At 38.9% G+C, this 13813-nt stretch overlaps 1 protein-coding gene across 5 annotated transcripts in view; it reads right to left on the bottom strand.

The window, feature by feature from the left end:
- LOC100662402 (gamma-interferon-inducible protein 16) overlaps positions 1–13813 on the bottom strand; it is an 84755-nt gene that overhangs the window by 4862 nt on the left and 66080 nt on the right. For 4 of the 5 annotated variants that reach the window (XM_064282776.1, XM_023554150.2, XM_023554151.2 and 1 more), the window contains 2 exons: positions 8391–8810; positions 3709–3897 (listed from right to left, as the gene is read on the bottom strand). In XM_064282776.1, coding sequence (XP_064138846.1) covers positions 3709–3897; positions 8391–8810 — 609 coding nt within the window. Of the gene's footprint in view, positions 1–2215; positions 2328–3708; positions 3898–8390; positions 8811–13813 lie in introns of all 5 variants that reach the window. The other variant, XM_064282775.1, reaches the window with a different exon arrangement.

Genomic DNA, 13813 nt, shown 5'->3' with positions numbered 1-13813 from the left:
GTCTGGCCTTTGGTCACTGGTATTCAATGCGTCAGTCTATTCTTGAGATGGTCTCTAAATTCAGGTGGGATATACTCAAGGTCATATTTTGGCTCCTGTGGTGGACTTGCTCTGATTTTCTTCAGTTTCAGCTTGAACTTGCATATGAGCAATGGATGGTCTGTTCCACAGTCGGCCCCTGGCCTTGTTGTGACTGAGGATATTGAGCTTTTCCATTGTCTCTTTCCACAGATGTAGTCAATTTGATTTCTGTGTGTTCCATCTGGCGAGGTCCATGTGTATAGTTGCCGTTTATGTTGGTGAAAGAAGGTATTTGCAATGAAGAAGTTGTTGGTCTTGCAAAATTCTATCATTTGATCTCTCATATTGTTTCTATCACCAAGGCCATATTTTCCAACTACTGATCCTTCTTCTTTGTTTCTAACTTTCGTATTCCAATTGCCAGTAATTATCAATGCATCTTGATTGCATGTTTGATCAATTTCGGACTGCAGCAGCTGATAAAAATCTTCTATTTCTTCATCGTTGGCCCTGGTGGTTGGTGCGTAAATTTGAATAATAGTTGTATTAACTGGTCTTCCTTGTAGGGGTATGGATATTATTCTATCACTGACAGCGTTGTACTTCAGGATAGGTCTTGAAACGTCCTTTTTGACTATGAATGCAACACCTTTCCTCTTTGAGTTGTTATTCCCAGCAGAGCAGACTATATGATTGTCTAATTCAAAATGGCCAACACCAGTCTATTTCAGCTCACTAATGCCTAGGATATCGATGTTTATGCATTCCATTTCATTCCACGTCATACATTCCAGGTTCCAATGATTAATGGATGTTTGCAGCTGTTTCTTCTCATTTTGAGTCATGCCACATCAGCAAATGAAGGTCCCAAAAGCTTTATTCCATCCATATCATTAAGGTCGACTCTACTTTGAGGAGGCAGCTCTTTCCCAGTCATCTTTTGAGTGCTTTCCAACCTGGGGGGCTCATCTTCCAGCACTATATCAGACAATGTTCCACTCCTATTCATAAGGTTTTCACTGGCTAATGATTTTCAAAAATAGACTGCTGGGTCCTTCTTCCTAGTCGGTCTTAGTCTGGAAGCTCAGCTGAAACCTGTCCTCCATGGGTGACCCTGCTGGTATCTGAATATCGGTGGCATAGCTTCCAGGATCACAACAACACACAAGCCCCCACAGTACAACAAACTGACATTCAAAAATGGTTGCAGCAGTATATCGACAGGGAACTGCCAGAAATTCAGGCCGGTTTCAGAAGAGGACTTGGAACCAGGGATATCATTGCTGATGTCAGGTGGATCCTGGCTGAAAGCAGAGAATACCAGAAGGATGTTTATCTGTGTTTTATTGATTATGCAAAGGCATTCGACTGTGTAGATCATAACAAACTACGGATAACACTGCAAAAAATGGGAATTCCAGAACAGTTAATTGTGCTTATGAGGAACCTTTACATAGATCAAGAGGCAGTTGTTCGGAGAGAACAAGTGGACACTGATTGCTTTAAAGTCAGGAAAGGTGTGTGTCAGGGTTGTATTCTTTCACAATACCTATTTAATCTGTATGCTGAACAGATAATATGAGAAGCTGGACTATATGAAGAAGAATGGGGCATCAGGATTGGAGGAAGACTCATTAACAACCTGCGTCATGCAGATGAAACAACCTTGTTTGCTGAAAGTGAAGAGGACTTGAAGCACTTACTAATGAAGATCAAAGAACACAGCCTTCAGTATGGATACCACCTCAACATAAAGAAAACAAACATCCTCACAACTGGACCAATAAGCAACATCATGATAAACAGAGAAAAGATTGAAGTTGTCAAGGATTTCATTTTACTTGGATCCACAATCAACAGCCATGGAAGTAGCAGTCAAGAAATCAAAAGACGCATTGCATTGGGCAAATCTGCTGCAAAGGACCTCTTCAAAGTGTGGAAGAGCAAAGATGTCACCTTGAAGACTAAGTTGCGCCTGACCCAAGCCATGGTATTTTCAATCTCATCATATGCATGTAAAAGCTGGACAGCGAATAAGGAAGACCAAAGAAGAGTTGATGCCTTTGAATTGTGGTGTTGGTGAAGAATATTGAATATACCATGGACTGCCAAAAGAATGAACAAATTTGTGTTGGAGGAAGTACAGCCAGAATGCTCCTTAGAGGCAAGGATGGCGAGACTGCGTCTTACATACTTTGGACATGTTGTCAGGAGGGATCAGTCTCTGGAGAAGGATATCATGCTTGGCAGAGCACAGGTTCAGCGGAAAAGAGGAAGACCCTCAGCGAGGTGGATTGACACAGTGGCTGCAAGAATGAGGTCAAGCATAAAAACGATTGTAAGGATGGCACAGGACTGGGCAGTGTTTCGTTCTGTTGTGCATAGGGTTGCTATAAGTCAGAATCGACTCGATGGCACCTAACAACAACAACAACTTGTAAACCCTTTAAATGTAACTTGTCTCCTCACCCTTGGGAACAGTTTTGGTGAGAACAGTTCCAGCTGGTGCTTTCCTGTTCTTCCACCTCGGTCTTGTTTATTGGCCCATAGGAGTCATGTGGAACAAGAACCTGGGGTTTCCACCAGTTAACCCCCAGATGCCTGTGATAGCCACCTGGAAATTATCTTTGAACCCTTCTTCTCCCTTACCAATATCCTGTAAGTAGTCAGAAGGTAGCTAATAATACAAGGCTTTCCTCTTCATCTGCCTAAGGCTGCCTATACTTTTCACTTCTTGTTTGGGTTTCTGCAATAACCTTCTAAGTGATCTTGCCATCTCCAGGGACCTACTTCTAACATATTCTAGCTTGCTGTCAGAACATCATGGGTTCTCCTCCTAAAAAGCCTTCATTTCCATTCCACATATGTTTCTTTTCTCTCTTTCTGCCTTTCTTCCTCCCTTCTTCCCTTTCTTCCTTCTCCCTCTCTCTCTTTCATTCTTTACTATGAAATTTGTGTTCCTTAGCTTTTGACAAAAGACCAATCATTATCTGGCTCCCTCCACTCCACATTTACCAAAATTATGATTTTCTGAAACACCTTATGGTGCTTAACAGTTTTGGATCATTATATGCAGTGTTCTTTTTTCTAGAAGGTTACTCTCCATTTTTTTTTCATTTGTGTATGTGAAGCTGACAGTAATAGCTACAATATATTGAATGCTCATGATTTGTGAGTCACTGTTATAAATGATGTCTATGTACTATCTCATCAAATCTTCAGGACTACTTTTTGAGGTTGAAAATATTTCCCCCATTTTCCAGCTAAGGAACCTGAGGTTCATGGCATTTCATTTCCTCAGGCAAAAAGAAAAATCTCAGAGCCAGGGTTTGAAACAAATCTACCTTAATCAAGCCCAAATTCTTCTCTCTCAGGCTTGGTAGATTTTACCAATTCTTTAATATTTAACCTAGGTATCATATCATTTGAAAAAAAAAAAAAGAAAGCACCTCTGAATTTTCTTTCTTCAATATAATTAAAAATACCCTTCTTTAAGGAAGGAAGGAAGGAAAGAAATGAAAGGAAAAAAGGAGACAAAAAGAGAAAGTTTGTGCATATTAAAGAGCAAGGGTTAATTCTTTTGCTACCTACTGAAATCTCGGTGTAATAGCAGCAGTCTAGTTTTCCTAAACCTAAATGAAGTAATCCACCGTGATAGGAGAATGGTATTAACCAAGCAGTTCTCACCTTGAGGAAACTATGAAGTACAGATCTCAGCTGCCTCCTGTCCACATTTAATGCCAATTCAAAGCAGATGAATTGACATTCATCACCTTCCTCACATTTGACCTGCGTTAATCGTCCATACACCATTACTTCCATCTTCTCTGTATCATCTTGTATTTCATAGAATATGCATTTATTCTTCATGATTTTCTGCAAAAAATAAAATGAAAACAGGACCATCTTCTAAATGATTGAATAAGGAATTTTCACATCTCTGAGAAATACAAGAGTTTTAGTGGAAATTTGTCCCTGACAAGGTATATAGAAGAAGTAGACCAGGAATTACCACTAGGAAGTAGTTTTAGATGAACTGCTAAGAATATCCCACCTTTTAGATCTTCTGTCTAAGCTACCTAGTTTTAGGTCTTTATCTACCTGACTCTTCCAGAAAATTGTTTTCCTTATTTTTGCTGTTTCTATCTCAGGATAGCTGAGGTTTCTTAAGGAGCCTGGATATACAGGAATCTGATAAACTTGGTAGATTTCTTTGGGAGCTATCCCAGGGCGGGGGTGGGGGGAGCAGGGGGAAGACCACTCAAGATTCATTGTAAGGCTGAAAAGATTGTTTCAAGTCCTGATTAAGTAGATTGTTACCCAAGATGCAATTCTTTTTACTATCTTCTCCATTTATTCACCCTTCTCCAACCTGCCTACCCTCTTTGAATCTAGATCATCAAGTCCAGTCTAATTGTTCTAGTTTCTATTTCACTTATAATTTTATTCCTTTGTCCTACAAATACATATATAAGCCCTGTCATTGTTATGGATTAATCTGTGCCACCCCAGAAAATATGAGGAAATCCTAACTCCTGTACCTCTGAATGTGAACTTGTTTGAACATAGGGTCTTTGATGATGTTGTCAGTCAATTTATTATGAGGTAACATGGAAGTAAGGTGGATCCTAATCCTATATGACTGGTGTTTTTATAAAAAAATGAGAAGAGATACAGAGACAGAGACAGAGGATTGACAATCATGTAAAGATGCATATACAAGCCAAGGAACACCTGGGGCTACAAGAAGCTGGGAGAGAGAAGTAGCAATCTTCCCTAGAGACTTTGGAGGGAGCATGCCTTGACTGAAATCTTGATTTTTATTTCTAGCCTCCGGAACTGTGAGACAATAAATTTCCGGTGTTATAGACTATACAGTTTTGGGTATTTTGTTAGAGTTGGCAGGTGCTGTCGAGTCGGTTCCAAATCATAGCAACCCTATGTACAACAGAACAAAACCCTGCCTGGTCCTGACCCATCCTTACAATTGTTGTTATGCTTGAGCTCATTGTTACAGCCGCTGTGTCAATCCACCTCGTTGAGGGTCTTCCTCTTTTCTGCTGACCTTGTACTTGCCAAGCATGATGTCCTTCTCCAGAGACTGATCCCTCCTGACAACACATCCAAAGTATGTAAGATGCAGTCTCACCATCCTTGCTTCTAAGGAGCATTCTGGTTGTGCTTCTTCCAACACAGATTTGTTCGTTCTTTTGGCAGTCCACGGTATATTCAATATTCTTCACCAACACCACAATTCAAAGGCGTCAACTCTTCTTTGGTCTTCCTTATTCATTGTCCAGCTTTCACATGCATATGATGTGATTGAAAATACCATGGCTTGGGTCAGGCGCAACTTAGTCTTCAAGGTGACATCTTTGCTCTTCCACACTTTGAAGAGGTCTTTTGCAGCAGATTTACCTAATGCAATGCATCTTTTGGTTTCTTGACTGCTGCTTCCATGGCTGTTGATTGTGGATCCAAGTAAAATGAAATCCTTGACAACTTCAATCTTTCCTCCATTTATCACGATGTTGCTCATTGGTCCAGTTGTAAGGATTTTTGTTTTCTTTATGTTGAGGTGGAATCCATACTGAAGGCTGTGTTCTTTGATCTTCATTAGTAAGTGCTTCAAGCCCTCTTCACTTTCAGCAAGCAAGGTTGTGTCATCTGCATAATGTAGGTTGTTAATGAGTTTTCCTCCAATCCCGATGCCCTGTTCTTCATATAGTCCAGCTTCTCGGATTGTTTGATCTGCATACAGATTGAATAGGCATGGTGAAAGAACACAACCCTGACGCACACCTTTCCTGACGTTAAACCAATCAGTATTCCCTTGTTCTGTCTGAACAACTGCCTCTTGATCTATGTAATGGTCCCTCATGAGCACAATTAAGTGTCCTGGAATTACCATTCTTCGCAATGTTATCCATAACTTGTTATGATCCACACAATCGAATGCCTTTGCATAATCAATAAAACACAGGTAAACATCCTTCTGGTATTCTCTGCTTTCAGCCAGGATCCATCTGACATCAGGAATGATATCCCTGGTTCCACATCCTCTTCTGAAACCGGCCTGAATTTCTGGCAGTTCCCTATCGATATACTGCTGTGGCCATTTTTGAATGATTTTCAGCAAAATTTTGCTTGCGTGTGATATTAATGATATTGTTCTATAATTTCCACATTCAGTTGGATTGCCTTTCTTGGGAATAGGCATGAATATGGATTTCTTCCAGTCAGTTGTCCAGGAAGCTGTCTTCCATATTTCTCTAGACGAGTGAGCACCTCCGGCACTGCATCTCTTTGTTGAAACATCTCAATTGATATTCCATCAATTCCTGGAGCCTTGTTTTTCACCAATGCCTTCAGAGCAGCTTGGACTTCTTCCTTCAGTACCATCGGTTCCTCATCACATGCCACCTCTTGAAACAGTTGAACATCGACCAATTCTTTTTGCTATAATGACTCAGTGTATTCCTTCCATCTTCTTTTGATGCTTCCTGTGTCGTTTAATATTTTCCCCATAGAATCATTCACTATTGCAACTCGAGGCTTGAATTTTTTCTTCGGTTCTTTCAGCTTGAGAAATGCTGAGCGTGTTCTTCCCTTTTGGTTTTCCAGCTCCAGCTCTTTGCACATGTCATTATAATACTTTACTTTGTCTTTCAAGTCGCCCTTTGAAATCTTCTGTTCAGTTCTTTTACTTCATCAATTCTCCCTTTTGCTTTAGCTGCTCGATGCTCAAGAGCAAGTTTCAGAGTCTCCTCTGACATCCATCTCGGTCTTTTCTTTCTTTCCTGTCTTTTCAATGACCTCTTGCTATCTTCATGGATGATGTCCTTGATGTCATTCCACAACCCGTCTGGTCTTTGGTCACTGGTATTCAATGCGTCAGTCTATTCTTGAGATGGTCTCTAAATTCAGGTGGGATATACTCAAGGTCATATTTTGGCTCCTGTGGTGGACTTGCTCTGATTTTCTTCAGTTTCAGCTTGAACTTGCATATGAGCAATGGATGGTCTGTTCCACAGTCGGCCCCTGGCCTTGTTGTGACTGAGGATATTGAGCTTTTCCATTGTCTCTTTCCACAGATGTAGTCAATTTGATTTCTGTGTGTTCCATCTGGCGAGGTCCATGTGTATAGTTGCCGTTTATGTTGGTGAAAGAAGGTATTTGCAATGAAGAAGTTGTTGGTCTTGCAAAATTCTATCATTCGATCTCTCATATTGTTTCTATCACCAAGGCCATATTTTCCAACTACTGATCCTTCTTCTTTGTTTCTAACTTTCGTATTCCAATTGCCAGTAATTATCAACGCATCTTGATTGCATGTTTGATCAATTTCGGACTGCAGCAGCTGATAAAAATCTTCTATTTCTTCATCGTTGGCCCTGGTGGTTGGTGCGTAAATTTGAATAATAGTTGTATTAACTGGTCTTCCTTGTAGGCGTATGGATATTATCCTATCATTGACGGTTTGTACTTCAGGTTAGATCTTGAATTTTATTACAGTAGCCCTAGGAAACTAATAGAGCCATTTAAACAAACTATAGAAAATAGCACAGGTAAAAGTAAAGAGTCAGTGTAGAAGACATATATAATGGCGTGTGAAAAAATACTTCGAACAAGATGTTAAGTCAGCTAAGCTTAGTGTTTACATGGTTTGTTAGGGCAAAAGGACATACCCTAATTTTGGATCTCAACAAACTTTTCTGTATTTTATGGTCCATATTTATAAACTGAGTGTTAAACTGCATGAGTTCTTATGCTTTTTATCTTCTGTCTCTTATCAATTAATGCCAAAATCAATTGCTCAACATTAATTTGACAAATGAATAAATGGGACAAAGGTGATAGCCCTTTAGTATTCAGATGATTATAATCTTAGCTCACTATTGATCATAGCTGCATTCTAATGGAGAGTGGTCTATTGATTTCTTACCCAGGTGGTCCCAACCAGAATATAAACTCAGGTGGGCAATTCTTAATCCACAATTAAGTTCATGTAGTCACTAATACAAATGGGACGGAACTGAAAGAAATAAAATCCTAAGGATATATACGGTGATCTAAACTCGGTGCTGCTCTGGACCCCTATGGCTGTGAATGATCATCAGAGCTGAAAAAAATGGCAAAGTTTCCAGCTGAATTGCTTTCTAAAAAACTTCCATGGCAATATTTTGGGAAGAGGAATACAAAAAATAACTGAGTCCATATTCTTAAGTGGGAAGACTCCATCCAACTATCCCTGCTCAGGGGGGCCTTGAATTCCTGGGTTCATAATTTGACCAAATTCCAGTTAGCAAGTGAAGACTTAAATTCTAGTGTGGTAGAAGATGATATAAAACAATGGGGTTTAGACTTACCTTATGGACCTTAAACACCCCATTCACAAATGTTCCTAGATCTTGCAAGTAAAGATGACAGATTTTAGGAGTTGCATTTGCATTTTTAAAGACTGTACTTGAGATCTCCATCTTTTGGTCCACATTAAGGTCAGAAACAGATGAGACATTATGCACCTCTAAGAAGCCATTGAAGACAACATAATTCCATATGACAATGACCCTCTTCGGGGTAAACTTCTCCTTCAGGCTTATATCAAAAACCTTCACCCGGAAGAATTCACTCTCAGTAGCCACTGTGGCATGAAACATCCTTCTCTCCTCTTCTCTGTACTCATATGCAAATGGCTCTGTTGCTTTCAGCACCATCACTTTTTTGGGGCCCATCTGTGTACCCTCTTCTCTGGAAGCTTTTTTAGGTTCAGTCTTCAATCTTGGTTTCTAGAATGGACATACGAAACAGCAGGCATAATTAGGACAGGGAATACAGGGCCACTTTTTACTGAGAACTCTCTCGGATTCAAGGTTGAGTCACAAGAAACACAAAAATTGGATGGAGTTGTAGAATAACTATCCAAGGATGGCTGACATGGATGGAGAGAAGCTTATAAATTGTTATAATTTAGCTAATGGAAGAAGTTTGAGAAGATTTAAAAATTAATTTCATTTTTATTCTTTATTGCTTTATAAGTATACAAAGAAGAATACTTTTCTTTAACAAGAATAAACCCTAGGAGAAAAAATTTGTATCCTAGGAAAAGCTACACAGAAATAGTGAGCACAATGCTGTTTTGAAAGGTCTCCCAAGATATATGAGGATGGAAAATAGCGTCAATTTTTCCTTCTTCTTTCACATTAGTGACCAAAGTAAGATAAAAATAGGAATAAAATAAACCACACTTAATAGCGCTGAAGGAGTCCCTGAGTGGCACAAACAATTAAGTGCTTGGCTCCTAACAGAAAGTTTGGAAGTTCTAAGTGACCCAGAGACACCTCAGAAGAAAGGCCTGGTGATGTACTTCTGAAAAATCACAGCCATTGAAAACCCTATGGAGCACAGTTCTACTCTGACATGGGGTTTCCATGAATCAGAATTAACTCCGTGGAAAGTAGTTTGGTTTTGGTTTTTCAATGGCACTCAGAATGGAAAATGGTTCCAACCACACACTATAGATTTAAGGGGTTTCAGCTAGAAATAATCCCAGTAGACGGGACAGCTTAAAAACCCAAATCACAAAGCCCCTTTCTAAGAAAGCAGTGCTGTGTTACAAAGGGGTTAGTAAGGCAGTCGCCCGGAGAACATCATAAATTTTCATAATTTGGAAGGGTCCAGACTAGAGCTCTCCAATTAGAATAATGGCAGGACTCTGTGAGAAGCATGAAAATGGAAAAGTCTGGGTACTTTTCTCTAACCATCTTTTTCCACAGTGGTCTACACTATTTCTGAGTTGTGGGAGAGCACTTCGAATTAGCCCCACCTGTTGCTGTCAAGTCAATTCCGAGGCAAGGGTGGGCTGCTGGAGTCCTAAAAAAAAAAAAACTATGAGACTAAACTGCTCCTGAACCGTCTCTCCCTCCCCATGCTGCTCAGTTAGTGTCCTCAAATTTGCCTTTGATGTTCAAGACTCCTAGATTGTCATATTACAATTGATTTCACTCATTTTGGGGGGTCTTTGTTGTAAGATAGACCGCAGGAAGTGTCTGACTACTCCACCATATTGGCCCCATGTAGGGTAATGTTATTCAGCTATATGCATCCTCTCCTAATGGAATCAGCTTTGCTCTTCCCCGGAGCATGCTGGGGAAGAATTCGGGATGGACTACAATGCCAGGAGTGGCATGGCTGGGCCAGCGGCCAAGGCTGAGGAATGCCTTAGCAACAGGAAGGAAAACATCTGGGCCTGGATGTGAAGTCCCTGGGAACACTGACTGACCAATGATGTGGGAGAAAAACAATGAGCCTTGGTCCCAGCTGGAATGGTATATAAGCTTGTGTCCCTTGTTAGGTGGTTGCAGAGTGCTAAACTGGTCCAGCCATTGCCCTGGTCCACGGGCCTGTAAGTAAGCTTCCCAAATAAACCCTATGTCATGATCGCTGGTTCCAGAGTCTTTCTTCCGTCTCTTTGAGATGCGGCTGACCTTGGGTTCAGGTGCCGCTGGGTTGTTACCCAACACCCTGCTTCTCTCTTCTATCTTTTTAAAGCAAGCTATTTACTTTGCCAATTTTCTCTGGAATAATAGTTCCGTCTTCAGATACTTCTGACACCTCTGTTGTTCTACTTCCAAATAGATTTTACCTCTCATATTTAGGTCATTGATCCATTTTTAATTAATTTTTGTATGTGGTGTGAGGTATGAGTCCAACTTCATTTTTTTGGATGTAGAGATTCAATTGTCCTAGCATCATTTGTTGAAGAGAATTTTTGTTTTTCTTATTGAACAGATTTGGCACCCGTATCAAAAGTCAATTCGCCATAGATGTTTGGGTTTATTTCTGGGTTCTCAATTCTATTCCATTGGTCTATAAGTCTATCCTTATATGAGTATCATACCGTTTTGATTGCTGTAGTTTTGTAATACATTTTGAAATCAGGATGTGTGAGTCTTCCTACTCCCCCCCTCCTCCAATATTGCTTTTGCTATTCAGAGCCCATTGCTATTCCATATGAATTTAAGGACTGACTTTTTCATTTCTTGCAAATAAGACTATTTTATTTTTATAGGAATTGTGGTGTATCTACAGATCATTTTGGGTATAGTTGACATCTTTACAATATCAAATCTTCCAATCCATGAACTTGGAATGTCTTTCCATTAATTTAGATCTCCTTTAATTTCTTTTAGCAGTGTTTTATATTTTTCAGTGTAAAGGTCTTTCACCTCTGCTAAAATTTATTTGTAGGTATTTTATTCTTTTAGATTCTATTGTAAATAGAATGATTTTCTTAATTTCCTTTTCAGAATGTTTATTGCCGGTGTATGGAAGCACAACTGATTTCTGTATATTGGTTGATCTTGTACCCTGCACCTTTGCTGAATTTGTTTTTTAGTTCTAGTAGCTTTCTTGTTGATTCTTTGGGACTATCTACATATAGTGTCACGTCATCTGCAAACAGAGATAGTTTTATTTCTTCTTTTCTCATTTGGAAACATTTTATTTCTTTTTCTTGCATAATTGCTCTGACTAGAACTTCCACTACAATGCTGATTAGCAGCAGTAAAAGTGGGCGCCCTTGTCTTGTTCTTGAACGTACAGGTAAAGATTTTAGTCTTTTGCCACTGAGTATGATGTTTGCGGAAACCCTGGTGGCGTAGTGGTTAAGTGCTACATCTGCTAACCAAAAGGTCGGCAGTTCGAATCTCTTAGGTGCTCCTTGGAAACTCTATTGTTGCAATTCTACTCTGTCCTATAGGGTTTCTATGAGTCAGAATTGACTCGACGCCACTGGGTTTTTTTTTTTTTTTTTTTGGTTTATGATGTTCGCTGTAGACTTTTTTTAAAAATGCTGTTTATCACACTGAGGAATTTTCCTTCTGTTCCTAATTTGTTGAGTACTTTTATCATAAAAAGCTGTTGGTTTTTGTCAAATGCTGTTTCTGTGTTGAGATGATCATGTGAATTTTTTTTTCTTCATTCTATTAATGTGGTGTATCACATTACATTTTTTTTTTATGTTGAACCACACTATTACTCTTGGGATAAATATGACTTGGTCATGGTGTGATAATCCTTTTAATATACCATATCTTTACACAAATAACGCATGCCTTCTATATTTGTTTGCAAACCGCTCCCTCCCCCTGACAGATATAATATTAAGTGCTGCTATGCCAATTTTTTTTTACATGCTGTTGTAAAAAAAAAAAAAAAAGCATAGAATATTTACAAAAATACCTCAAGTAGGGAGGGAGCAGTTGGCAAACAAACATAGAAGACGTACATTATTTGTGTAAAAATGCAGTATGTTGAACTCAGTTTACTAGTATTTTTTGAGGAATTTTTTATTCTGTGTTCATAAGAGACATTGGCCTGTACTTCTTCTTTTCTTGTGGTATTTTTTATCTGACTTTGTTATCAGGGTAATGCTGGACTCATAGAATGGTCCTTCCTCTTCTATTTTTTGGAAGCATTTGAGAAGAATTGATGTTAATTCTTCTTTAAGTGTTTGGTAGAGTTTACCAATGAAGCCATCTGGTCCTGGATTATTCTTTGTTGGGAGATTTTTGATTTCTGACTCAATCTGTTCCCTTGTTACAGACCTGTTGAGATTTTCTATTTCTTCTTAAGAAAATTCAGGTAGTTTGAATGTTTCTAGGAATTCGTGCATTTCATCAATTACTATCATTAGTTGCCATAGAGTCAATGCTGATTCATGGTGATCCCACGTGTACAGAGTAGAATTGCTCCATAGGATTTTCAAGGCTGAGTCCTCTCAGAAACATCACCAGGCCTCCCTTCCGAGAGAAAAGAGGTGTTTATTTTCCACATTTCTGTGAAATATCTATCTAATATTAATTTCTAGTTTCATTGCACTGTTGTCAGAGAACATACTTTGTATGTTTCCAGTCTTTTAAAATTTATTGAGTTTCGTTTTGTGTTCTAACATGTAGTCTACCTTGGAGAATGATCCATATGCATTGGAGAAGAATGTATATCCTGCTGTCATCTGGCAAAGTGTTCTACAGATGCCTGTTAGGTCTAGTTGGTTTATAGTGTAGTTCAGGTTCTCCATTTCCTTGTCGATTTTCTGTCTCAATGTTCTATCTATTATTGAAAGTGATGCATTGAAGTCTCCAACTATTGTTGTAGAATTGTCTATTTCTCCTTTTAGATTTGTCAGTATTTCCTTCACATATTTTCAGGATCTACTTTTAGGTGCATATATATTTAAAGTTGTTATCTCTTCTTCATGAATTGATCCCTTTATCATTATATAATGTCCTTCTTTGTCTCATAACTTTTTTTCTACTTAAAATCTGTTTTATCTGATGTTAAGATAGCCACTCCAGCTTTCTTTTGGTTTCTATTACATAGAACTTTTTTTCCCCAGTCTTTCATTTTCAACCTATTTGTGTCTTTTGATTTAAAATTGGTCTCTTGTAGACAACATATAAATGTGCTATGTTTTCTTATCCATTATGCCAATCTGATCCTCTTGATTGGAAATTTCTAGAAGAAAGATAGCAGTAAGGATTTCTACAAGAAAAGGATTTAGCCTGGCATTAAAAAGATTTGGGTGAGGACACAAAAGAAAGGGATTATAAATAAACAGGTTTCTTGTTGCTGTTGTTAGGTGCTGTTAATATCAACACCATGTATGAAAGAAGGATACACAGCTTGGTCCTGCGCCATCCTCACAATCATTGCTAAGGAAAAAATAAAGTCTAAAGTGGGCCAAAGGCCACTGGGGAATGATAAGAGTGAGGGCCATGAGATGACTAGC

The sequence above is a fragment of the Loxodonta africana genome, chromosome 3 (assembly GCF_030014295.1).
Source record: "Loxodonta africana isolate mLoxAfr1 chromosome 3, mLoxAfr1.hap2, whole genome shotgun sequence".
NCBI lineage: Eukaryota > Metazoa > Chordata > Mammalia > Proboscidea > Elephantidae > Loxodonta > Loxodonta africana.
This window is presented reverse-complemented; position numbering and strand designations above follow the sequence as displayed.